At 35.4% G+C, this 27,870-nt stretch overlaps 1 protein-coding gene across 2 annotated transcripts; it reads left to right on the forward strand.

The window, feature by feature from the left end:
- On the forward strand, nucleotides 1–26,661 carry cpne4b (copine IVb). Of its 2 annotated transcripts, none has more exons than XM_026289873.1 (16): nucleotides 1–272; nucleotides 3,702–3,892; nucleotides 6,246–6,425; nucleotides 7,691–7,762; nucleotides 7,854–7,928; nucleotides 8,419–8,502; nucleotides 8,587–8,676; nucleotides 14,261–14,359; nucleotides 16,996–17,082; nucleotides 17,378–17,437; nucleotides 19,855–19,988; nucleotides 20,447–20,501; nucleotides 21,561–21,612; nucleotides 22,197–22,330; nucleotides 23,600–23,836; nucleotides 25,214–26,661. In XM_026289873.1, exons 2-16 carry the CDS (start codon nucleotides 3,722–3,724, stop codon nucleotides 25,343–25,345), a joined length of 1,662 nt encoding a protein of 553 aa, XP_026145658.1. In that variant the 5' UTR covers nucleotides 1–272; nucleotides 3,702–3,721; the 3' UTR covers nucleotides 25,346–26,661. The 2 variants fall into 2 exon arrangements, with proteins under 2 accessions (XP_026145658.1, XP_026145660.1); XM_026289875.1 differs by having other exon boundaries at nucleotides 1–268.
- The last annotated feature ends 1,209 nt before the right edge of the window (nucleotides 26,662–27,870 follow it).

Genomic DNA, 27,870 nt, shown 5'->3' on the forward strand with positions numbered 1-27,870 from the left:
TCTCCAGCTCTCACAGCAGAGGATTAAATAGTGGAGTTAAGTGCAGTGCGCGCGCCTGCCCTGCTCTACTGTTGAGAGAGGAGACTGCGGGTCGGACTATCAGCACCTTTAACGCTAAACCCGATGGAGCTGCTTATATCACCGTAGACTATTCGGGCATGGAATCAGATGGAAAATGAGTCCAGTGCATAAACTGCACTCAGCACGATCTTAACACTGAGGAACTTTTTTTCTGGCGTCGCGTTGGATTTGTTCTTATACTTAAACTGTGGGTAAGTTTTATCCCTTTAATAGGAAAATATTATAACACGCTGAATTTGATGTTTTACGCGTAGATGTAAAAACAGTTTTACCGCACAGGTCAGTGCATACGAGGCCAAAAAAGTACATTTATGGATACATTTGAATTGTATGTCTACAGAAGAAATTTTACTCTGTCAGCAGTGTTTTTTTAAAAAATAAGAAAAAAATCGGACTTGTATTGTTTGAATTCCATTATGGTACCGCTGATTATGCGCAAGGTAAACGTTACTCTAATATTATCTGTAGGATAGGCTACAACACAATCGATTACAAGATCTTAAATAGTTAATCTAATATTATGAATTTTAATTGGTGTGGCTTATTAAAATAAAAATGTCAAAAATGCGTTCCGTACAAACATCTGAATGAATCTTATCAGTGATTGACTTCAGTTTCTACATTAAAGCCACTCTGATATTTTATATGAAGCTAAAAAGTGTCAAAACAAACAAACAAACAAAACATTGAAGAGAAGCTGTAGTGAAAGACAGAAATTCTTGAATAAGGAATTGATGGCAAGTAGGGGAGAGCAGGTGCTAAAGTACTATTTTCAGAAAAACATCGTTTTAAAAGATCATGTTGTAGACAGAGATATATTTTTTGCTGGGGTCAGTAACTCAGAAGTGTGGTCTATCAATACCAGGTAGTATTTTGTAGAAATGCAGAAAGACTTCAGTATAAGTTCACTTTGAACATTTGCACATTGTTACTTTTGACCCCATCGGTTGGGACGAAAGTAACACAACAATATAAGCTAGATTTTTTGCTGTTACTCTTATTTTTCTTAAGTATACCTGATTGTGACTTTGTTAATATGTAATTGCAAACATATTTTGTCCTTTATCTTTGCCAAAAAAATATTAAATTACATCTAAATATTTCATTTTAAATTTAAGTTTCATCTGATGTCTCAAAACCTGACTGTATTTTTTTGTTAATTTCAATGTATTCTTATAAATAAATAAAAATTCAACAGAATGAACAATATAAAAATTTAATTACATTAGCATAATAAAAAAACTCTAAACATAATGTAACAGTAGGCCTATTTATGTTTCCATCCAGTTGTTTTTATGCATAAATTGAAAATGTGCATTAAAACATCTGGAAACACTGCAAATTCACAGGTGGAGGTGTAAAGGCTAAGATATGGCTAAAACCTAAATATAAATGCAACGTAGCAGCTCCCAGAGAGAGATGTTCCTCTATGTCCAGAAACATCCTCTCAAAAACATCTGGATAAAACCAGACCTCTGTCTGTCTTTCTGACCCTCACTCAGATATGTTTTTTTGGTATAATATGACATAAAAATGTATTAGAAATGATGCAAGATGCAGAAAGTTACAATGTAGCATGCACTGTAACAAAATAAATACTTTTTGTGACTGTAAATAAAATAAAATAAAATAAAATAAAATAATTGTTTTATTTTTTCTTTTCTTTTCTTTTTGTCACAGATTGGACACTTTGTTTATTTTTACACTTTGCTTACTTTTTCTAAGTATAGTCAGAAGTTTTGGTCAGCCCTCGGCAATACACCATTCATTCACTGCTTTTGATGATTATTGATGATTCCTTCATTGGACTCATTTAGCTCAGGTGGCCTAGAATTAATTTTCTGTGAAGAGGTGAGAGCTTTTAAAGGTTGATGTAATATATATTTAATAACATAATATAGGTCGATCTGCATCTGTTTTCCATGTACTTACAATATACCTTAAATAAACATCATGAAAACTAGGCCATGGGTCCACATGAGGCTGTCCAGCAGCACACTGCACATGAGCACTTGATTATTCATCACACTGCAGAAAACTCCATGCTTTCCCAGATTGTTTCAGGACATGCAATGCAAACACATGGGAGCACAACAGTACATGTACAGTATTTTCACATGCAGTCACCTCAGTTAATCTGGACAGGTGCATTAAAATGCTGCACCAAATTGGAACGCTTAGGATTGCTTACTGTAAGAACTCCTAGGGGTTGCAAGCAGTAGTTTTGTCCATCTTGCAGGGCTAGAAGGCTCTAAAGGGTTTCAGCCGGCAGTAACGGCACGTCAGCCTCTTTTATCTAAAAATAACAATAATGATAACAAAAATGTGGCAGTCAAAGGAAGCAGAGGGCATGAATAATTGAGTAACACAGAGAGATACACGTTCTCTGTGGTATGGTCTCAGAGTATTGGGGTCAGCGCTTCGCTCCGTGTTCCAGGGAATCTCTCCCACGAGGACCACGCTGAGCTCATTCCACATGGTGCCTGACCGAAGAGCAGATTCATTATAAAGCAACGTTATCGGTGTCTCTGACTTAACAAGTCACCGTCTTCTGTTTTAATCAACACACTTATCATGCTCCAGCTTGTCTATTCAAAGGTGTAACATAATTAATTCAAATTATTTCAAGGACTGCCGTCCTCTAGAGATTACAGAGTAAAAATGTTTTGTCAGCTAACCTATAAAACGGGCTTCATCTGAACATAACTGGTGAAGTTCAAAAGTGTTATTTAATATAACTGAATCTACCATGAGACTGCACTAGTGAAAGCATTTTTTAAGGGTCAGATGAGGTAGGAACCTCTTCGTAAGGTAACCATCGAGTGAAACAACAAAAAGTGGGGCAGTTTTGTTAGACTGGAGATGGTGCACTGATTTAAAAAAAAAAAAACACGCTCTTGCTCTCAGCCTTTAGGTTTTTGTGATGCCATATTGAAATAAACATAAATATATTAAAACAAGAATATATTCAATATTTTAAATAATTAGGTATTAAAATAACGTTTCATGCAATTCATGTTTGCTGGTTGTATGTGCAATTTAAGCACTGCAGCTCACTTTTTTGGACTGTTTGCAAGTTTAGCAAGTATTTTTGCTGCAATGTAGAACTACAGAACATTGTTATAATGCATTTCGTCTTTGAAAGTGATAAAAGGTAGGATCTTATCAAGTTAGGTCTGTGTTATTGCTGGAAAATGCATGTTATTAATGCTGGATTTACATTTTTGTGGAAACCATCATGGATTTTTTTCATGAATCTTTGATAAACAGATTTTTTATAGATATAAATATAAATACAATGAAACAGCAATATTCAAATATATAATTGCTTTGGTGCTCAGGAAAAATTGTTTTTGTTGCGCTGCTGATTTTGGTGGAAACCATGATACATTTTATTTTATGAAACTGCATTTTTTTTTTTTTTTGCAATGTAAAAGTAATGTAAATGTTTCTACTGTCATTTTTGATCAATGTAATGCATCCTTGCTAATTAGAAGTATTAGTTTCTTTAAAAAAATATATCCTTCTGACCCATTTTGAACTTTTGAATGGTAGTGTATCTCATATCTGTTCTATGTCAGGCTTTAACTTTTTAACTAAACATATTTTGTTTTTCACAGCTTGAACACGGGAACTCAAAATGAGTAACATCTACGAGTCTGCTGCCACCACGCTGGGCCTCTTCAACAGCCCATGTCTGACAAAAGTGGAGCTCCGTGTGGCCTGTAAAGGAATATCTGACAGAGATGCTCTGTCCAAACCTGACCCCTGTGTTGTCCTCAAGGTGCAGTCCCATGGACAGTGGTTTGAGGTGTGTTTATGTTCAGGTTTTGTTTCGTCTAGCACAAACAGAATGATGTTTTTCATGAAGGAGCATCTTATTTTCACCTATGCAAAAACAGAATCTATCACGTGTACTTTTTGTAACAGTTTACAATGGATGTTTTCCTACATCATTTCAAAGAAACAACTGTTTGTGTGTCATACCCTAGATATGTCCTCCGATCATAAATTCCCTTTCCTCGCTTTAAAATGCTACGCATGTAGTGATTTTTTTTTTTTTTGGTGTTCTTGTAAGTTCCCAAGCATACTGTACTTCAATAATAATCATTTCACAAATGCTAATCTGGACTGGACAGAAGTGCATGAGAACGGTCTCTCTTTATTTGACTGTGTGTTTTTATGCTTGTGTGTATGTCTGTAGGTGTTCTTAGACTGTAATCTATGTGCTGATGTGAAAGCAATATAAAACAGAGTGTTAGATCACAAAAGGCGCTCTGTCACACTGTCTTGTGCTTTGCTACTAAAACCAAAGACAAACGTGCAGTGCTGCAAAAACTCAAGTGTAGTGGCCTGTTTGTTTTTGCTAGGTATGAGAGAAAGGTTTCAGTTGCAGCACAAAACAGGTGTTTCTGGCATACCGGGGTTTTGCTTGGCACCGTTAAGGGTACGATTCATAATTAATAAGGCACTGCCATTTGAACTCCAGCTGTGAGCACTGAAGTTAAAAACAAAGTGATGTGTTTGAAACCGTATAAATGGGCTGAAGGCCAGCAGTATGGAAAATCTCACAAAACCTGTCAAGAAAATGTCCTGCTCAAATTTCACTTAAATAGGATATATATATATATATATATATATATATATATATATATATATATATATATATATATATATATATATATATATATATATATATATAGGTTTTTAGCAGGTTTTTAGAATCATTAAGATTTCTCAAGACAATTAAGCACGTTCTTGCTGTATTTTCTCGACTATCTTAAAGTGACCAAAAGTCTCATTTTCCTATTTATGTTACTGTCATGTCAAAATAATTTTTTTTTTTTGAAGGGGTTTCTACACTCAAAAAAAGACAAATTTGTCATGTTGCTCCTTAACTGTACGAATTTCTTCCTTCTGTGTATCATAAAATATATTTTTTTAAATATAGATTTTTTTTGTGTGCATTTTTTGTAAGTACAGTGCATGTCAACAGTAAACAAAATGTAATTATGCTACAAACATTATTCAAAACTATCCCTTGAAATCGATATGCTACAATTTGATCGTTTTACCAAATGTGATTATTTTACTGATACTACTAGATTTTAATATATTACTAATATTAATACTAATACTAATACTAATATATTAAAAATACTATTTTACCGCTACAAAATAAAAATTGACTATATATCACGGGAGTAGTGCATTACTGTAATAAGAGAACTGAAATATAAATGTGCTTAATTATCTTGAAAATAATTTAGATAAAATCTTAGGCTTAATCCTTTATGGAAAATGTAGATTTTCTTTCAATTCAAAATTATATATCACTTGGGCATACACATATATGATATATATATATATATATATATATATATATATATATATATATATATATATATATATATATATATATATCTTCTGAAGAATCCGAAAAATACACAAATTTCAGCCTTTTCAGAATGTTTAGCAGCCATTACTTCAGTCTTGAGTGTCGCATGGTTCTTCAGAAATCATTTTAATATGCTAATTTGGATTTGGTCCTTAAGAAACATTCTTATAATTAGTAGTGTTGAAAACAGTGTTACTGCTTGATTCTGTCATAGAAAGTTCAAAAGTTTATAGAAAGTTTCTTTGAAATACTTTTTTAACAGTTAAAAGTTGTTTAAAAGTTGTTACTATCACTTTTAAACAATATGTTCTTGTTGAATGAAAGTATTAATGTAAAAATCTTACTGACTCCACATTTTGTGTATTTTCCACAGGCTTCATCAGATTTACTAAATTACTGGTGCTACATACTTGGGATTGAGTATAATACAATTTTAAAAGGTTTGCTACTGTTCTAATGCGACTAAAAACCTGTCACAAATTCAATTTGCACTATAAGTACAATGACCCCATTGTTCTGTAGCTCTGTTCAGCTGGGGCTCATTGACATTGATTTGAGATGAGTCTGAATGTGAACCGAATTGATTCAGGATATGAACTAGATTAGGGAAGATCCTTGCCATCATCCAAACAATCAGCCTGTAATAGGACAGCATATGATGTCATTAATCTCAGGGGAGAATATTTGTGAAGAAATCCTGAAATGTGTATAAAATCAAAACAGCAGTGCCGGCGTGTGACAGTTGCTGTGTTCTGATTGGTTCCAGGTGGACCGGACAGAGGTGATTCGCAGCAGCATCAGCCCGGTTTTCTCCAAAGTCTTCACCGTGGACTACTATTTTGAGGAAGTACAGCGCCTTCGTTTTGAACTGCATGAAATCAGTGGCAACCATAATGGACTCAAAGAGGCTGACTTCCTTGGCGCCATGGAGTGCACACTCGGACAGGTGAATGCACACTTAAGGAAGCGCAGTAGGGAAGATGAAAGCTAGTGAATGGAACGAGTGCGTGAGAGAGAGGATGAGTACATGAGAGGGATTGTGTGGATTCAAAAGGGTAGCAGAGAGCTCACTGGAGCAGAAAGGTGCCTGGTGGGCAGAAGGACTATTACTCCAAACTCTTTTTATCTAGTCTATAATAAAACAAGGCTACAGCCTGCTGTATATAAAGGAACATAAGAGAGTAAAGAGGACTTGAGGAAAGGAGAGTTCATGTGAGGGCGAGAATTTGGATGCTAATAACAGACACTTATTTTGTTTCAGGCTGTTAAACTGATAAGTAGTCAGTGGTGAGAACTAACTACTGCCAGTAGAAGCTGAAGAACAATTTGTGTAGTTAGTTTTCACCTCTTACATCTGGCAAGTATTGGATATTATGTGGTTTGTGAGTTTGTTTTGTGAGCTGAAAATGCTAGATAAGTACATTTTGGAAGGATTTTGTTTCCAGCATTTCTTTTCCTCTTCTTTAATTGGTCAAAGTAGGAATTTAACCCTTTAAAATATGTGGATGTGTAATTAGCCTTGTCGGTGAATGTGGTTTACCTTATAATAATAATAATAATATTATTATTATTATTATATAATAATAATTATAATAATATTATTATTATTATTATTATTATTATTATTATTATAAGGTAAACCACATTCACCGACAAGGCTTTTTTGTTTTATTTATATAGCGCCTTTCCAGAGCTCAAGGACACTTTACAATAAACAAACAACAATAAAGGCAATTAACAACAAAAAAAAACTACATTTTGCTTTGGCTTAGCTTATTTACTCACTTGAGATAATAGAAAAAACTATTTTGATGCTGTAAAGGTGTCATATTTAATACATGGTTTTTGAGATATGTGGGTCTGTCTGACAATGAAGTTATCTATCTTTGTGGAAAAATGTTCCTTCTAGCCTTTGCATTATCCATGCTCTTCATGAAGTAGATGAAATTGTAACATAATTTCTAATATGTCTTCTTTCTTGTGGCAATGTATATCTTGCTGCTACCAAATTATTATTATTATTATTATTATCATTTATTTTAACTTTGTTTCATCTTTTGTTGGCATTAATACTTTAAAACCATTTTTGACTACATCAAAACATTAAAGATTGTTTCATAAATAATGCTAAATAATACGAATTAAATTAAAAGCATTTATTTAATTGTGATGCAAGTCTGATGCCTCATGGTCACTCCTCTTTTTTCATAGATTGTATCACAGAGAAAACTCTCCAAAGCTTTACTGAAGCAAGGAAACACAGCTGGAAAATCATCTATCACAGTAAGAACGGGCATCTCACCCCCAATTAATTCACACTGCAAATGTGTGCTCTTTTGTCATAACCTGAGCGATGACTTCTTTGAAATCACAGGTCACAGCTGAAGAGCTGTCTGGGAATGATGATTACGTGGAGCTCGCTTTCAGTGCCAAGAAACTGGATGACAAGGTGTGACATCTCGATAATTGCTCAACAGGCACTTTGCAACAATATTGAGGCAAATGATAACAGTTGTTTTTATCTGATAACAGTACTGTTTTATGAGTAGCCAAAATTCGATTGGAGCAATGCATCATCTACTATTTTATAAAAAAATATACTGCTATTTTTTTATGTTTCATTACTAAATGAGGACAGCTTTGAGACTTAATACACACCCCTGGATTATTTAGAAAAACAAGAAACTATGTGCATTCATTTATAGTCTGTAAATGAGAGACAGGCCATTTATTATGCAATAAATGTGCCTGGGAGTGATGTATGCATCAATCAAAAATGTATTAAAGCTCAACTATGTCATTTCTGCACTGCTAGCCCCACCAAATGCAATCGCAAAACAAATGCTTTTGATTGGCAAAAGAGCTTCCAGAACTCTTATGTTTATAGATGCTGTATTTACATTACAAAAAAGAATAAGTGTGATGCTTTCTTTGTTTAGGACTTTTTTAGCAAGTCGGATCCATTTCTGGAAATCTTCAGAGTGAATGATGATGGCACAGCATCACTGGTGCACAGGACAGAGGTGAGATTGGTATTTGCACACAAATGCATATGAAATACATATTCGGAAAAATAAAAGTGGTAACTGATATTTTTCTGCTTGCAGACCATTATGAACAATCTCAGTCCTGTCTGGAAATCATTCAAAGTTTCTTTAAACACACTCTGCAGTGGAGACCATGAGCGGGAGTTAAAGGTAAGACAGATATTTTGACTATATCCGCTATAAATTGATCATGAACCAGAAACCTAACCATTTGCATGCTTTTATGATAAATAGAGAGCTATTTCTGACATAAAGCAAGGAAACATCCCTTTGAAAGATATACTGCTCCATATGAGGCTTTTATGTCAGCATGGGTTTTTTTGCTCTTTATTCTGGTCTCAGTGTGACCATTTGGTCACATTAGATTAGAATCATCTTGGCAGATTTATGTAATGGCAGTCCTGTCCATTCTGCCTCACCATTGCAGCTGACATCTTTCATAGTGAGCTAATTACTGAGCGGGTAAATGGAGCCTGGCTGTTTGGAAGGTCCTGACAGTTTCCTGAGAGGAACAGACACGGTGGAACCAACGACAGAAATTGATGTTACTGCTTTTTAGTCCATTCAAGCCCAAACAGTCATCGTGGGTTTGAGAACTTTCTGTATTTTGGGTCTAGTTGTAAAAAACAACACTATAGAGCTTTACAGAGTGAAAGACATCCTGTTTTTTTCGAAGACATGACTGATTTGGGATCAGAAAATTAGATTAGACGGAATATGTTGTGGCATTCAAATCATTTTTAATAAGGTTATTTGTGTAGTTGATATGAAATACCTCTGTATGTTCTTTTATAATTATTTTGCATTCATTTTATTAGCTAACTTGACTTAATAAAATGAACTAATGATTACATTTACAGGCCTTTTAATTGCCTTTAAAGTATACATTGATATTATTTCTAACCTAAAATCTAGATGATTATGGTGATAAAAAACTATTCATGGACGTCCTGTCTAAAATAATAGTAATATTTCTGTATTTAACATAGCAAATTATTTATTTTTTTTGATATGTACACTACTGTTCAAAGTTTGGGGTCAATGATCCCCCCCCCCCCCGAAAAGAAATCAATATATTAATTATATTAAGGAAAAATTCATTGAATTAATCACACATATAAGTCTTCTCTGTTATATGCACAATGCTCTATTTAAAAGCAATCCAAAATCTTTTGTAGATAAATTGGTTTTTAGTGGGAATTGTCACGCACATGTTACGCGTCAGGTGAGCTCAGGTGTGTTAGTGGTTCCATCCACAAGGTCCAATTGTATGACAAGAACAGTTTTAGTTAGATCGTCATCTGCTTGGAATAAATTGGACTTAAGAACAAGGCATATATCCAACATATGTAATTTTAAGAAGACTCTAAAATAGATTATTATTAATAGCATTACACAAGTTAATTTGTGACTGTTATATAGGTATTGACATTTTCAAATGTTGTATGTGTGTGAATATGTATATGTGGATAAATGTATACATGTGGTTATGTTATATGTAAGTTATATGTATATTATATTTGTGTATTTTTAATTGTACATACGTTTCAGCACATTATGGGCCCCAGGAAGACTAGCAACCACATTGTGGAAGCTAATGGGGACCCAAATAAATAAACAAATAAACAAATAAACACATCACATTTACATTTTTTTTTACATTGTTACAAATAGTGTATTACAAATAAATACTACTCTTTCAAAACTTTCTATTCATCATATAATCCAAAAAAGAATGTATCAAAGTTTCCACAACAATATTAATATATTAATAATAATAGGAAATGATTCATGGCATATTATAACTCAGGAATACATTTCATTTAAATATATTTAAATAATTAATATTATAATTGTGAGATTAAATATTAAAATTCAGTTGTTAATATGCAGTTATTAAAAAAAGCATATTTATTAAAATTAAAACACAAACTATTCTGAGCAATTTTTCAAAAACATTTGACCAGGAACAATCTTCCATTCTTATCAAAGATAGAAAAGAAAAATCTTATATAATATTTATTATAATGGTGTGAGCTGGTTGTCAGATGCTGTTTTTCAATGCTACTCTGTTAAAATACATTGATATTACCACAAAAATAGAAGCCAGGGCCTTTATTTACCTGAACTGCAGAAGGTAACAGGCTTTTATTAGAGGCAGGCCTTTATTTCTAATTCCATCTGTTTGATAAGTAATTCTTTTAAATAACCCGTTTTAAATTAAAAGCAATAGTGTTCCAGTGGACAGAGATCATAACATTAGTACAGAATCAGTTCCGAATCAATCACCAAAAGAATCAGTTGGGTTCAGACGCTCTGTGTGTTGGTCTGCTTCACGCTGAATCACGCATGCGCAGTATCATCAGCTCCTCGGTTCTCGAATCGGACGCGTCTGACAGAAACGGTTCTCAGTTCAGTGTACTGGTGATTCGAAAACCGATGCAACCGGTTCTTGACTCAAGAATGAGAAACGTTCCGGCAGTGGGTGTATACGTTCGTTATCTGGCTCTGCTGCACAAATATTTAAGACCGGCTTTTATTTGTCCGTGTTGACCATGCCTCCGGCCACTATAAGTGGCCTGGCGTTTATTTGACTACCGTTGTTTATTTGAGGAATTACGGTATGCTGGTATGGCAATAAAAAAAAGCAAACAAACAACAAATTACCATACTGAAAGCAGACTTACATTAAACTCCAATTTTTCAAACCCTAGGTCTTTATTACTTATGAAAGGGTGTTGATACATTGCAGTTGTTCAATGCAACTGTGCAGCATCGAAAGATTTCTTCCATTTATACAAGAGGTTTGTGTGTGTTTGCTTATTCACTCCTAAGTTTGTATTACTTTCCTTCTCCTTTCTTTCATTCTTTCTCTCTGTCTCTCTCTCTCTCACACACATACACACACACACACACACATTCAGATCTCAGCACTGCAGGTGCAAGATTCTTAGAAGAGGGGATAGGAGAGTTGTATCATTATAATCTGACTTTAAAGATTATTCTCTTTGTACTCTCATAAGGGCACAGAGTTAAGATGAGATTTATTATTCGCACCACCCTGAGATTCTGTGAGGAAGTAAAGATGTTTGGAAGTAAAGCTTTTCTAAAACATTCACATACTGTGCGGGTGACATTTTAGAGAAAGTTAAAGACACGGGCCATGAAAGAGACAAAGAGAGCAAAATGAAGAGCTGATGTCTGAATATGTTTAGTTGAGAGCTTAATCGCTTGATCAGCTCCATGTTGGCACTTTACTTTGTTGCTCTCAGCTTCACTTGAAAATATCCGCCACTTACAGCAAATTAACTAATGCTTTGAATTCTTGGAAACAAGCCACTGTGAATTAAACCTTTGGCAATTACACTAAGTGGCTGAATGAGCAACATGTTCATTTAAAGTGGGTTAAAAGACATTTTCAATGTAAAATACTCAAAATATTAATCCAAATATTTGTTGGTGATGTTGGACAGTCAAGGACATCTATAGTCAGACAGATGGGAAAACAGTTATTTTGGGGGACATGTCTCTGAATAAACATGAACTGGTTTGTTTAATATTCATGACTTCTTTACAGACAGCAATGTCTCTGCAGTGAAAACGCACACTGAATTCAGATTCACAAAGTTATGGAGCCACTGCAGTTTTATTCGTGTTGTGAAGTGGAGTTTTATAAGACAAGGGAGTTAAACCTTTGTGTTATGTTGCGAGCTCACAATCACTCTGCTGTTTTGTTGGAGTGAATTTCTCTGTTTTTATTTTTTCATCCATATCTGAGCCCCATCTGTTGTATAGCATTAAACAATTGCATAAACCCATTTATCCAAATTATGTCACAACATTTTTTCTAGAAGGATAGAAAAGAGTTCAGTTGTGAGTTAACTTATACTAAATGAGTTATGTTTTATTTCTCATAGCGGTAAACAATGTGTTTATGCAGATTTTGATATGGCCATTTATCATGTTAGCACTATATGAGATCTTTGACAGATATTGATGGAACTGGCCCAAAAGCAACAAAAACTATGCAATTATAACTTTAAATCTAGTTAGGAAAACTTTGAGTGCATCCGCACAAAATAAACTGGGAAACATTGACCATGACTTACTCATTGTTCATATAATTAAAGATCATATCTACATATTCACAACATAGCCCTGTTATTTATGCAAATTAATAATAATAATAATATATATATATATATATATATATATATATATATACATCCATTTTTTGGGGATCTTTCCCAACTTTATACAGAGCAAAGAAGCAGGTGTGAGTTTTGCATGTTGAATTATTGCTGGTTCTAGCTTCTACAGCTGAAAAGTCAACCACAGCATCACTGTATTAATATTTTAAATGGCCTTCAAATTTTGATTACCACCCGCTTATGTCTCGGCATCAATGATTCATTAACAGCAATGCTACAGTGTGCTGTCTTCCTGCCACACACCCACTTTCTCGGTGACACACACACGTGCTTCAGCATACCAACTAGAGTGTTAAATCTTTAAATCACCAACATGACACTAGGTATTAAAATCGAAGATGTGTTATGATAACAAGATGACCTGCTGCAGTTTGTCTTTACACTTGCATTATACATTTGTGTAATGCCTTCACGATCCTTTATCGCGTCTTGAAATGTTTGACTCCTCAGCTTGTTCCAGATCCAGCAGTGACTTGATAAAAGATCTTCTAAATGAACTCAGTCTCACTGTAGCAAAAAAAGCTGATGCTGTTTTCATTTTGCCTGCTCTTGTGGCGTTATTAATTATTTCAGTGCTTGGTTTTTGGACACAGTGGTTACTTTGTGTGCATTTTCACTGTATGAGCAATCTGTCATTTCTGAGACACTGCTTTTGTAGTTTTTTAAAGCAACTCTAAGATTAAAACAAATGTTTGAATATGAGTTGTGGAGGTTAAAGGAATAGTTCACTCAAAAATGAAAATTTTGTCACCATTTACTCACCCTTGTGTCTTTCCAAACCGGTATAAATGTATTTCTTCTGTTCAACACAAAAGAAGATATTCTGAAAAATGTGGGTAACTAGACAGTTGACAGTAGCCACTAACTTCCATTGTATTTTTTTCCACGGTACGGAAAGCAGGGAATACCATCAACTGTTTGGTTACCCAGATTCTTCAAAATATCTTCTTTTGAAGTCAATACAGGAATACAGGTTTAGAAGGACATGAGGATGAGTAAATACTACACAAATATTTTTCTAATAAATAAATATCAAATAAATAATATTTGTTAAAATAGTATTTTTCATTGTATCAGTCTCACTAATTTGAAATTAAAACTAGAATGTTAATGTGGTAAGAAAAACAAACGTGTTTAATTTTTGCAGGGCCATCATAAGTAGAATTATTGCATGAGTTTTTGTTTGTACTGTATGTTTCCGTTTATATTCATGTGTGTGTAAGTGTATTTGTGTGTGTATGTGTGTGTGTACGTGTATAAGAAAACATGACCTTTAGTACTGCTATAGAAAACTACTTAGCACAGCATATTTAACACAGTTCTTTAGGGACTAAAGTCTCACACATTCATGCACAAAGCTGAAATAATTCACAGATTTATTTACTGCATTAAGCATGTGGCTCAGCATATTAGAGATGTAGGATAATGATGGTTTAGTGTGTCGAAAGGCAATTATTATGTTTTCATTTATTGGGCTGTATCATAAACATTTGAAAAAGTTATGTATTTTTTTCTTGTTGTAGTGTACAGTATGGGACTGGGATTCAAATGGCAAACATGACTTCATAGGAGAATTTCAAACCACTTTCAAGGAGATGAAGGCGGCCATGGATGGGAAGCAGGTGAACACACACACACACACACGCGCGCGCACGCGCACACACACACACACACACACACACACACAGAGAGTCAGAAAACACCCTGCTTCCAAAATTAAGATTTCCAACTCTCATCAACAACAAAGCACTCTTGTCAAAATGAAAAAAACAAATCAGTTTCATAAAATTAAATGTTTCACCTTTGTAATTGTTCACCCATTGCATTAGCAAGAAGCAACACTAAGATTCAAGACTCTTGGGTGGAAAAAAATCTAAAAAGGGCAAAGACATATAGCATTTTTGAAGTGCTAAATATACCCTGAAGCACATGGAGCTGAGTAAGAGAAATAGCATACATACTTCATAACTCCAGCTTATGGATATGTGCAAAGAAGAATGCCTTCATTAATAAAAACTCATATCATATCTTAACTGGGGCACATGAACTGCTGTGGAAATTCAAAGAAGATTCAGTGATCTGATGAGGCCAAAATTTAACCTTTGAGTCTTATTTCTTAGCACATGAAGCCTTTTTCACATCCTATCCAACCTGATGGGTCTTCAAGTGATTTAAGATAATGATTCAGTTCTGTGATACAGACTTAGACAAAGCAGCACGGTGGTCCACCCAGAATACCTTAGCAATTATATTTTCTACCTTCCAGTTCTTCCTGTAGACTCTGTGAATCTCTTTATTTTCTGTGGAGAGCCTCATGTCTGTTATGCAGCGGAAGCTCAGTCAGTGTGAAGCTCATACAGATCCGCTGTGGTTTTTTTCTTGCAGCCGGTGTGAAACAAGCCTAACACTTAATTTTTTATCTTTATATGTCTCACTTTCTCAGTTTTCATCTACTATTCTCTACTCATCCTGCCTGTGCCATAACAGACACTGAATTGATCATGTCATCTTTCTGTCTGAATCTCTCTCTCTGTGTTTCTTTTGAGCTTCTTTTAGTCCTTGATCTCATAGAGAATTCTGATCTATTGTCACCATGGAGACTATATTACCTGCAGGGAGACAGAGAGAATAATTAGTGTTACTGTACGGAGCCGGAGTGAACGGATACAGCAAGGGATAAACTAAGAAGAAAGTAGAAAGAAGAAAGAAAAGGCAGAAACTAGAGAGCATATGTGAGAAAGAGAGTGATGTGTATTTGTGCTGTGTCAGATGGATGACTGCAGTGGCGTGTTTTGACAGTTTAGGGCTCTGTAGTGATGAACTGGGTGACTGAGGCACCAACCGTGATGTCTTCTGTTAAGTAAACTCTTCTATGCTCTTATATACACTACCGTTCACAGGTTAAGGTCGGGAAAATTTTCTTATGCCATCAAGGCTGCATTTACAATAGAAAGATAATATTGTAAAATATTATTGCAGTTTTTTTATATATATTTTAAAATGTAATTTAAAATGATAATTTATCCTGTAATGGCAAAGCTGAATTTTCCGCAGCCATTACTCCAGTCTTCAGTGTGATTCTTCAGAAATTATTTGAATATTAAAGTTTAATTTGGTGCTCAAGAACCTATTATTATCATTGTTAAAACCTACATGGTTTTGTGCCACTTGTACTACTTAATATGTTTGTGCAAATTATATATTTGTGACATTCTTAGGTGAATAGAAGGTTCAAAAGAACTGCATTTACATACATCCATCTAAGTGGGTTTTGTTTAGGTGTCCACATACTTCCACATGGCCATATTGAGTATACACACCCACTCACACACACACACACACACACACAATGTTACTGGGCTTGATACACTCTTATGCATCAGTCTATAGCATATGAAGGAGTTCTCTCTGTTCTGTCACTTCTCTTGTTTGAAATCTATTACTGGCTGGGTGGATAAGTAGTCATTGTGTTGCTTTAAATTCCATTAACTTCATAATCACCATCCTTGAATCACCTAACCCTTGAATGCTCAGAGGAGCAAAGGCTTCAACATCCGCTTCTCGTTGCATTTGTTAATCAGTGGAATACCTCGTCTGTCAGCTCCTGCTGATTGCACTGCTAGCGGGGTTCACAACAGGTGTTTCATTTTCAGCCGGAAACTCGGATGCTTTCAGTCTCTAGTGGTGGAAGAAAACTTTTTGCATGCTCTTCAAGACCTGATTTTTGATCTTTAGAAAAAGCTGAGATAATTGCGCATACTGTAGGCATTGTAAATCACGATTATGAGGCAGATCATTGGATTGTTGGCATCACTAAGCTATTGTATTCACACTAGAACTGTAAAATGAATAAAGAACTGTTTGTCTTGGATAGACATATATTTTTTTGTCCTGACGGGAGAAACTACAAACTGATCTTGGCCAAAAGGTGACTTATCAACAGTGACATGCTTGTGAAAGTCTCGCCTGCACTGCCAGCTTACAGCCAACCACTCTCACACGCTTTTCTGAAAGGCTCAACTGCAGCCACTATGTTTTACTGAGTCTTTTAGACATCTGTCTGTCATTGTGCCTCTCAGCCTGATGGCATCTTCCTCTCATACAGATACGTCACAAGTCAACCTCAGATGAAATACCTGCAAGTCTGCAAGCCCAGGCAATTCATCTTGTGGCTCAATGGAGTTCAGTAAAGAGCTGAATGAATGACTTAGTGCTGAACTATTGTCTTACTGTTGTACGTTTAACATGTTTCCTACAGACCCAGTGGGAGTGTATTAATCCTAAGTACCAAGTGAAGAAGAAGAATTACAGAAATTCTGGAATGGTAATTCTTACTCTGTGCAAGGTGAGGACTCCTGACACTTTATGTCTAATGTATGTGTGTGTGTATGTGTGTGTTTCTAGTACTATATCTGATCTATTAAATGGGTTGGATATGGTCACTTTCTGTCATGTAAATAAAGTGTAATAGTTGAATTCTATGGGTACTGTGGAGTGATGTTTACAGTAGCTACTGTAGGTGAACAGGTATGTTGTATGATGACTACTGTATTTTTGTACACCTGAAATGATCTGTTAACCAGTCAGTATCCAGGACCAAAACTATCAGTTTAATAAGTGTTATTTTATCTCTGTTTCAGATCATTAAGATGCACTCTTTCCTGGATTACATCATGGGAGGATGTCAGATTCAGTTCACAGTAAGTCGTTCTGGAAGACATCTCCCCGCTTTTTGATCTTAATCTTTAAGATAAACCAAACTCCACTCATAACAAGAGTCAATCTAGCCTTGATCTTGTAAATTGTGTTCTGGTGGTTTAGTTTCTTGCTGCATGTCTTTAATGTTTCTACATCATGTATTCTTTGAATTAAATTTCTGTCATTATTTACTCATTTTCATTTTATTCCATATTCCTATGACTTTCTTTCTTGTGTTGAACACTAAAGTGACATTTTGAAGAATAGTATTGCTTGTTCTTTTCCATGAACTTACAATTAACAGAGACTGAAACTTTAAAGGGATACTTTACCCAAAAATTTAAATTCTGCCATTATGTCATAAGTTATTAATTAACTCATGTCGTTTCAAACCCGTAACAGCAATGTTCAAGGCCCAGAAAGGTAGCAAGGACATCGATAAAATAGTCCACATGACATCAGTGGTTCAACCTTAAAGAGGGGGTGAAATGCTCGTTTTCACTCAATATCCTGTTAATCTTGAGTACCTATAGAGTAGTACTGCATCCTTCATAACTCCAAAAAGTCTTTAGTTTTATTATATTCATAAGAGAAAGATAGTCTGTACCGATTTTTCCCGGAAAAACACGACCGGCTGGAGGCGTGACGTGTGGGCGGAGCTAAAGAATCACGAGCGCCAGTAGGCTTTTGCGTTGAGAGTGTTTGGAAGCTGTGACATTACCGTGAGGAAAAAACCATCATCCAAAACAAACCATGGCTAACAGTCAGATTCAGCCGTTTATTTATGATCCAGAATAAGATCCCGAGGCTGAAACTGAACGAGAGCAGCAGCAGCAACGACTCGCTCCGAGCAGGGCTCGAACCCGTGTCTCTGGCATGGGAGGGGATGCACTAACAAGGAGGCAGAGATATTTGAAGCAGTTTTACTCACCGCCTGTGGTTCCAACACACAATCGTGACCCTTTTTCATTGGGATTGCATCATCCTTAAGAAATAAACGATATGCAAATCCGGCGTCAAACTGGGCCTTGTTTGTAAAACAAGCATCTTCGAAAAGCAGGGAACAAACACAAACACTTGCACAACTCCGTTGATGCTCTGAAAAAATAAACTCCATCCACTGGTCCCTTAATGCTGTTTTTTCTTTGGTAATCTGTGCAGGGTTGTCTTGCCCTGGCAACCAAAAACACACTCCTTTTGTGACATTTCGCTCTCGCTCTGATCAGTGAATGAATGTCTGTGCTCTCAGCGCTCTGCTATACGGGAGCGCGCGCTCTTCTGGGAGAAGTGCCCTTAGGACCCATATAAGGAAATTCCGCTCCATCTAACGTCACACAGAGCCATACTCGAAAAAAACTTTCCGAAACTTGTGACAAACCGGAAGGAGTATTTTTGGAACAGAAGTACTCCTTCAAACATACAACTTAATTTTTGAAACTTTGTCCATGTTTAGCATGGGAATCCAACTCTTTAACCGTGTAAAAAACTCAGTATGCATGAAATAGCATTTCATCCCCCCTTTAAGAAAGCAAAAATAACGACTTTATTCAACAATTTCTTCTCTTTCACATCAGTCTTGACTGAGCGTTCACGAAAGTACAACAAATGCATGTGTGTGATGCTGCGGATATCGCAGTTCTGTCATGAGTGTGCATCCAAGTCTGACACGGTAGAAAATAATTTGTTGAATAAAGTCATTATTTTTGTTTTCTATGTGTACAAAAAATATTCTCATTGCTTCGCAAAACTGAAGTTGAACCACTGATGTCACATGGACTATTTTAAAGATGTCCTACCTTTTTGGGCCTTGAACGTGTCAGTTGCATTGCTGTCAACGGAGGGTCAGAAAGCTCTCGAATTTCATCAAAAATATCTTTGTTTTTGTTCTGAAGATGAACAAAGGTCTTCGGGGTTTGGAACGACATGAGGGTGAGTAATCAATGACAGATTCATTACATTTTTGGGTGAACTATCCCTTTCAAGTTTGCAGCAATGTCCAATTCATGAATGATTTATTAATTTGGGTTCAGTGAATCATTGGGTTTTTAATGAATCATTTTACTTAGTTCACAAAACCATTCTGAATGAATCAGGATCATTCAAATTCCAATCACTAATCTGTTTGCAGTGGTTCATACAGTAAGTTTATAGGTTTATAAGAATAATAACTTAAATGTAAGTCTTAAATTAAGCTTTCATATAACTTGAAATATGGTGTATAAATGTTGTATATACATATACACTTTTACAGTGTTTTACATCCATTCTGAAGCTTTTGAAGTTCTAGTAATTGCAATTTTTTCAATATTTTGCCTTATGTCTTCCATGAGAGTAAAAAAGGTCATACAGGTCTGGAACAAAATGAGGGTTAGTAAATAATGGCAAATTTACATTTTTGGGTGAACTATCCGTTTAACAGGTGGCGATTGATTTCACTGCCTCAAACGGGGACCCTCGAAACAGCTGCTCCCTCCACTACATCCACCCTTACCAGCCCAACGAGTACCTCAAAGCACTGATCGCTGTTGGGGAGATCTGCCAGGACTACGATAGGTGACCCACCAATCAATCCCTCAATCAGTCAGCCAGTCAACCAATAAATCAGTCAATCAATCATGCAGCTAGTCATGCAAACAGTCAATCCTTTAATTTTGCCAAATGAAATTGAATGGGCTTACTAACAGAGCTACTCCATCACAAAATGTTTACACCAGATATTTTCTCAGTACAGGCCATTAACCAAACATTCAAACCAATTAATCAGTCAATTATACATTGCATCAATTAATCAAGGATTCAGTCTTATGACTGCCAGTGCCTGTAGGATGCAGAGCTGTCATGTCAAGGATTGTCTTTCTACACTTCAATCACTCTCTCATCCAAGACGTCACTTAAGCTCAAAGTCAATTATATTTGACCCCTCACAATGTCACATCCCTGCTCACCTCATTGCTCATCTCTGGGGCTCAGTGCGCGCTCATTAATCCTTTCTGCTTCTGATCTGTTTCCAGCGACAAAATGTTTCCCGCTTTTGGCTTTGGAGCCCAAATCCCACCAGACTTCAAAGTAAGTTCATTATTTTTATATGTTTTTAGTTATACATTTTTTAAATATGTATTTATGTGGAATTTTGCAGGTGAGAAAGGAAAGTAGTCATTAAAAAAAATGAAAATTAGTCAAAATTAGTCGAAGTAATGAAAATGACTTCTTTTTTTAATGTGATTGTAGTTTTCATTTGACTGTTATCCATTGCATACTTAAAAGTTGAAATCACTTTAAATTAAATTTACATTTAAGATCAAATATTTAAATAATCCCCTATAATGTTCTTTTTTAAAGAACACTAAGTTTTTAAAAATAATTTCATTCAATTTTTGTTTTTTATTAATCGATTTAATTGACTTAGATAAGACTGAACAGACTGAATTTGTAACTTTTTTTAAGACTGCCAAAAGTTTCCTGAAATATTATTATTATTGTTATTTATTTTTTGATTTGATTGAGTTATCTATGATTTATCAGAATTAATTTGTAGCTTGATTTTAAGACCACAAGACGTTTCCCATAAAGTACAATAAATTGCCATTGGAAACCAGCTCTTGAATCTTTCTGAATCTCTCAAAGTTACCTGACAGGAGATTTCTGAATAATTCATCAACTGCTGATGCCCTTTTAAAATAATCACCTCATCATTCCTGCTAATCTATGCCAATCACTGAAAATCAGGTCATCTGATTGGCTGCCATGTTACAATCAGAGACCACGTCCGCAGTGTGGTTGGCTGTGACTCTTACAATGCATTTTAGTTGACCGCAGTCCGAGCCACAGGGAAGCTCCATGTTTTATGCATGATTTTATCCCTTCCATTGGCTGCAGTATCTCTGAATATAAATGAACCATAAGAACTTATGAATAAAATAAAGAAATTAAATGTTTTAGTTCTTCCAGTATATTATATGAACCTTAATATCAAAATCTAATATCACCAGAGTTCAAAGTTTAAATCAATAGAGTTGTTTATCTGTGCCATTTGAAACAGAAGTTTCTTTCTAAAAGCGGTGGACTCACTCTGCCATCGCTGCCACTGATCTTTCAGTTCTTCAGATCTTTTCCTCCTCAATACAGGTTTCTCATGATTTTGCTGTCAATTTTGATGAGGACAACCCTGAATGTGCTGGTGAGTCATCAGACTCTACATTACTTCATGCCTTTACAAAAAAAAAAAAAAAAAAAAAAAAAGCCTTTTCCTAAAGGACGTTCAATGGAATCCAATGCATATGAGTCAAACATCTCCCGCACACACTCAATGGCAAACAGAAGATGCATTTCAAAGCATGAACTATGCACCTTTTAACAAATACTCATGCATTTAAAAGAGCCTGTACTTTACTTTTAATGAACAAATACATGAATAAACGAGCCCTCTATATAACCTCTATTGATCTCTGAGGTCAAAGGTCATGTTTTAATCTGACATTTTCAGGTCAGTAAATGTAAATGACCACCACTGAAAAGAAATTTGTAATATGATGTTCATTCAATGTCACATTATAAAAACAGATAAGTGGTCAATGCATAAAATAAAACAGTTTTAAGACTTGTTTTCAGATAATACATAAAAATAAAAACAAAATCATACCACACTGACAAATTTAGTTTTAAACAAAATTAATGACAAAATTTAGTGAGGTTAAAAATGAACTTAAAGATGTTTAAAAACAAATGTGTGTATTGACCTGAGTGGCTGTGTGTGTTTTGCAGGTATACAAGGTGTTGTTGAGGCTTATCAGAACTGCCTCCCGAAAATCCAGTTGTACGGTCCCACTAATATTGCTCCCATCATCCAGAAAGTTGCCGACTCTGCCTCCGAGGAGATGCACACCAAAGAGGCCATGGTTAGTCAGAGAGAGAGAGAGAGAGAGAGAGAGAACACCTTTAATTAGACTGAGGAGCTCAGTTTCTGCACAGCACCACATGATGACTCCACCTGCTTTACTGCTGTTGCCTTTTTATAAAATCATGAGCACAGCTAAATTATCACTTATGATGTGTATGGAATAGAAAACTCGCTGTGGAAGAGCACAGCTAAATTATCACTTAATATGGATTTTTGTCTCATTTTCTCATTTAATATTAAAACATCATTTTTACTATATAAATGTACTTGAAAACCCAAACTGCAACAATTTATCATAAATTAAAAAAAACAGCAGAAAGTTAGTCAGATAAATTTATTTAAATGTAGATAATTTTTTTGATATTGCAACCGCTTACCTTTAAAACAATTTAGTAAATCAAAAAAAATTTTGAGTGAAGGTTTGTTCTAAAAAAAAAGAAGTATTTACTGTTTTGATCAATAAAAAGTGATATTGTGAAATATAAAAATATACTGCTAAATAACTTTTTAGTTTTATTTTAATATATTTTAAAAAGCTTATTTTTAAATGCATAGTCTGAATTGTCAGCAGCCATAACTCTAGTCTTCGGTGTCTAATATGCTTTTGGTGCTAAATAAGCATTTCTTATTTTTATCAATATATTATTGATGTTTATCAATTAAAAACATATATATATAATGAAAATATATATAAATTTAAAAAAAAGAAATAAATTGTATTTTATTCAACAACAATGTATTTGTTGAAAAGTGACAGTAAAGACTATTTCATAATATTAAGGCTTAAATAATTCCATTTCATTTAAATACTGTTCAATAAAGTTTCAGTTCATTAAAGAAACCTAAAACAATGATCAAAGTTTCCACAAAAATATTAAGCAACATTGATTATAATAAAATACATTATTATTAGTTGAGAATATAGTATTAATTATGTTACAGAACTACAAAAAAACACTTCAAAATATATACAGTATTCAAATAGAAAATGGTTATTTTAAATTGTAATAATATTCTACAATATTACAACTTTACTGCATTTTTTACCAAATAAAGTACAACCTTGGTGAGCATAGTAGACTTCTTTCAATAACTTTGAAAATATTAATCTAATTTTATTTCTTACACCATTGGCCAATATAGTGTGGTGTATGCTGAAAATAAAGCAAGAAACCATTTGTTGTTTATAGCAGGGCTTTGAGTCTCAATTTTGAAATGTTCTCTCACATTTTATTAATCTCTTTCCTCAATTTTCCTCATTCATTAGGAATACTTCATACTGCTAATCCTGACGGATGGAGTGATCACAGATATGGCAGATACGCGGGAGGCCATCGTCCACGCCTCTCACCTGCCCATGTCCGTCATCATTGTGGGCATAGGCAGCGCAGATTTCAGCGACATGCAGATGCTGGACGGTGATGATGGAATCCTCCGCTCTCCTAAAGGAGAACCCGTCCTGAGGGACATCGTGCAATTTGTGCCCTTCCGCAACTTCAAACATGTGAGTTAAAAACAGCATCTTGAAGTAAATGGTAACAAAAGGTTTCTACACAACTCTTTTTATTCACATTTGAATTCATTTGAAAAATCCCCTGTGAGGATCTGAAGAAAGCAAAACCTGAATTACTAACAAGCTGAAGCGCAGATGTGTCTAACGAAGAGAAATGCTTCATGCCAGGTTTGGAGATTTAAGAAACTGTATGGTAACTCTGGTCAGGGCAAAGTCACGAAACCAAACTACAAGAGGATGCCGTACATCTGAAGGCATCCGGGTTTCTTTTCATCTCTCTGCTCTCTCAGGTCAGTGCGTTGCTCTCACAGCTGTCTCTCTGAGCTCCAATAACAAGCATCGCGGAGCTGGGACAGAGGGAAGGAAAACATCAAAGCTCTTAGATTTTACAGGCCTGTGTTTAGTTTAATTGAGGAGCGTGAAATCATTCATGTAGAACAGTCTTCATTATGAAAGCTTTTTTTAAGAGATGTTTTGGCCTGCTTTAACCTGGCAATATTCCTGCCTATGAAGGAATATTTTTTCATAAATATGAATAAGTCATTTATTAATCATTTAATGTGAATGTAAAAATGGCAGCAGTGAGAAGAAAAATATAACACATTGGCAGTAACACATGGGATAGACATGATTCATAATTAATTTCAATATACAGTAGTGACATTAGATTGCAGCTCAGCTAACAGTGCATAATTCTTTATGGCCCGGACATATATACACAGAGTAAATAATTAGTTTTTCACAATGCAAAAATATAAAAAATGCACAATGCAAAAGTTTTTCAGAAAAGAATGATTGGTTTTATTTTTGTGATATTTTTTAAAATTATTATTATTATTTCTTCTTGGCCAAATCTCTGCATTCGTTTCTTCAGATTCTTTCATGGTTATGTTTGATTTTCTCAGTTGTTATGTAACTGCTGATGTAGTTATGCTTATTTATATCTTCAGGTTTTTCTTTTGATTTATTGAACATTTTGTCCAAGGCTTCTTGTGCAATAAACTCCAGAGAAAGGCTTTGTTTTGCTTTTTTCTTCACAGTCTGGAAGAAGGCTGTAAGGAAACCTGCTACCTCAGGTCAACTTCTGCAATATCACACAATTCATAAATAGAGCGCAGCTCTGAAGGTGTGAAGTTGGCTGTCCGATACGAATGCTTTGGCGAGAAACCTAGCCTGTGTATGTGTGTGTACGTGTTTATTTTTAGCTCTGTCCTGCTGGGTTTTCTCTGGTCTGCCTCCACCTGTTTTGCAGACGGAGTGAAATAGGAGTGACACCTTTCCTGTATCACCTACTCAAGCACAAGAGAGTGTGAGATTTCATCTATATTCCATTCTCTCATCTTTCCCTTCGTCTTTTCTTCCTCTCAGGCCTCTCCTGCAGCGCTGGCTAAAAGTGTGCTGGCTGAGGTTCCCAATCAAGTGGTGGATTACTACAATGGAAAAGGCATCAAGCCCAAATGCCTGTCGAACTTTGAGTCTTCCAGAGGGATAAGTCCCTGAACTACGCACAGCCATATTCGTCTCAACATCAAGATAACTTCACTGATCATTTCAGAGCTTGCTGTATCAGTATCAGAATCAAAAAGCAGGTTCATCCTTGTTGTTGTTTTTTTCACTCAGGTTTCCAATAGCATTGGGCATAAATGTCCTTAGCTGTCCATATTTTTTACGCAGTTGTTAGTTTTATTAAAGGTTCACTCAATCATTTTTGCTTTGCATTCCCTGGCTAATATAGCTAATATGGTCTTGGAGTTAAAGTCTCCTTTATCGTCTTCGTTAGAAGGCCCACCACCCATGCTGAAAACACTGGTTTGAATCTCGCTTGGAGCAAGAACAAGGAGAGTACAACCAGAGGGGTTATGTTGGTGCCGTGACCCGGGTGATTTTAAACATTGTATAAATAATTATATGTTAAATGTGGTTGAAATCACTGAATGCACCTTTAACCTAACAATTAGTTTCCTTTCATTGTAACTAAGCCAATCTGCCAGCACCTTTTCAACTGCTGTCACCTACTCTGTGTAAATAGAAGGAAAGCCAAAAGAATAAAAAACTTCAACTAGACTGTCTTCCTTTAGATTCAGATGCCAGACTGAATTCAAGTTGCATTTGTTCGTAAGTGTTGGCTTTTTTAACTTTTTGTTTTGTTTACATTATTTACTTTTATTTTTGGTGGACCTGCTATAAAAGGGCTATATAGTCCAGTACAGTATAATATTCCAATGCGTAATAGTTTAGGAGGCAAGGTATTATCAGATATTGGCCAGTGCATGACCAATGCTCATTTAGTAAACACTGTTAGTCCTTTATAATCCAAAGTGCAACCATTTTATTGATTAATTTCATTGACTTGCAAAAAGTTTGTGCTTGGTAAGAATTTCCCACCCCAAACTTTTGAACGGGAGTGTATTTATTTTAAAACGTATTTTTAATGTGAGCCCTTTATGACTTACAATTGTTACATACAATTAAGTGTATTGTATATATCTCTATAAACAAATGCATATTTATTTAAAAGCATGTGGAATGGATTCTGTGTATACAGTACTTACAGTATTTAGGAATTGTTCGTTTTTGTTCTTTTCTGCAGGTTTCTTGATATTTGTTTTGCAGAATTTCTTAACCTAATCAAAGTCATTTCAGATATTTGGAAATAGTAGATGTGTATTTCTGCTGCTGTCTTAGACACATTTCTCATTTCCTTTTACGTATTTCTTTCTTTCTTTCTTCCCTTCTGTTTGGAGTGTGTGTGTATGTATGCTTGCTTACTACTAAAACCAGGACTGTATTTTGCATGTTGCCAATAAAAAAGTTTTTTCCCACTTTTGTTTCTTTTTTTTTATATATATATATACCCTTGTTCACTGGATGCACATGCACTGAACACTCACAGGTCTCTCCCACCCAGTAATATTGATCCAGAGGTTCTTTAAAGCTACAATACTGTAATTCACTGAATGAAAAATTTTGAGGCAAGCTTGAGTGTAAAGACTCTTTAACAGGCATCAGAAGACCTTGAGAAATGGAGTCCTGCATGGAGGCGTGATTGACTCTTTGAGTCAAAGGAATCTTTGAAGTCTAAACACACAAACATGCACACATTTCTCTCCACACATGCACACAGCCTTTTAATTAGCTCCACCATGTATAATTAAACACTCAGATCACCAGGACAAGATTAGGGGTTAAGAGGAGAAAGAGAGATCATGTGCTTTATTATATCCAACAGGTCCATTAGTCAAAGATTCAGCAGATTATTTATTGTTAGTGGAATAAAATCTGAAGTTGGATGTATTTCACAAGCACGCAGTATCGCTATGGGACTCCCATTAGATCTCCATTTTTATTTGTGTGCGTGTTGTGCATGTTCATTTTTCAGGCTATTTTGAGACTGTGTACCACTACATACACTCAGATTCAAATTCATCCAGCCTTATAAATGTCCAAAATCTGTGTGGTCAGTTTATCCTGGTGTCCGGAAGGTATCATCACCTGCTGCTAAAATATGTACATATGTAATGCTCCTCAGACCCCTGAGTGTGGACATCATTGGCAGCGGGCTGGACAACATGTGAGATTGGATGAGGCAGATAGCTGGAAGAGTAAGGAAACTGGCAGGTCAAAGGAAAACGTAACTGGCAGGTTGTAGGAAGCTGGCAGGGTTGAAATAGCTGGCAGCATGATGGAAGTAGCAGCTGGCAGGACCAGGGTAGCAGCTGAATTGGAGTTTAGGGCTCAATCTGCAGCGGTTCTGAGGTCTTCAATTAAAACCCATGGAAGACCAGAGCATCAATTAAGGTCCTCCTCAAATCCCTCACCCTCCTGATCGTAGGTTCATTTCTTCCACCTCCAATGTCTTTTCTGCATCTCGGTTTATCATTTGAAGTGCATGAGGTTGTCAATTCTGACAGACTTATACACAAATAATGCTGCTTAAATGAGAGAAAACCCGTTCTTGCTGCACTGCAAGTGTCTGGCAGAGATTATAGGTTTCGTAAAACAAACGAGGAGATTCACCAAATGCA

This window comes from Carassius auratus, chromosome 19, assembly GCF_003368295.1.
Source record: "Carassius auratus strain Wakin chromosome 19, ASM336829v1, whole genome shotgun sequence".
NCBI classification, from domain to species: domain Eukaryota; kingdom Metazoa; phylum Chordata; class Actinopteri; order Cypriniformes; family Cyprinidae; genus Carassius; species Carassius auratus.

Excerpts from the sequence above, each read along its gene's own strand:
- cpne4b (XM_026289873.1), top strand. The coding sequence starts at position 3,722 with ATGAGTAACATCTACGAGTCTGCTGCCACCACGCTGGGCCTCTTCAAC. Across the intron at positions 17,083-17,377 it reads TAATTCTTACTCTGTGCAAG|ATCATTAAGATGCACTCTTT; the intron begins GTGAGGACTCCT and ends TCTCTGTTTCAG. Across the intron at positions 22,331-23,599 it reads TGCACACCAAAGAGGCCATG|GAATACTTCATACTGCTAAT; the intron begins GTTAGTCAGAGA and ends CTCATTCATTAG.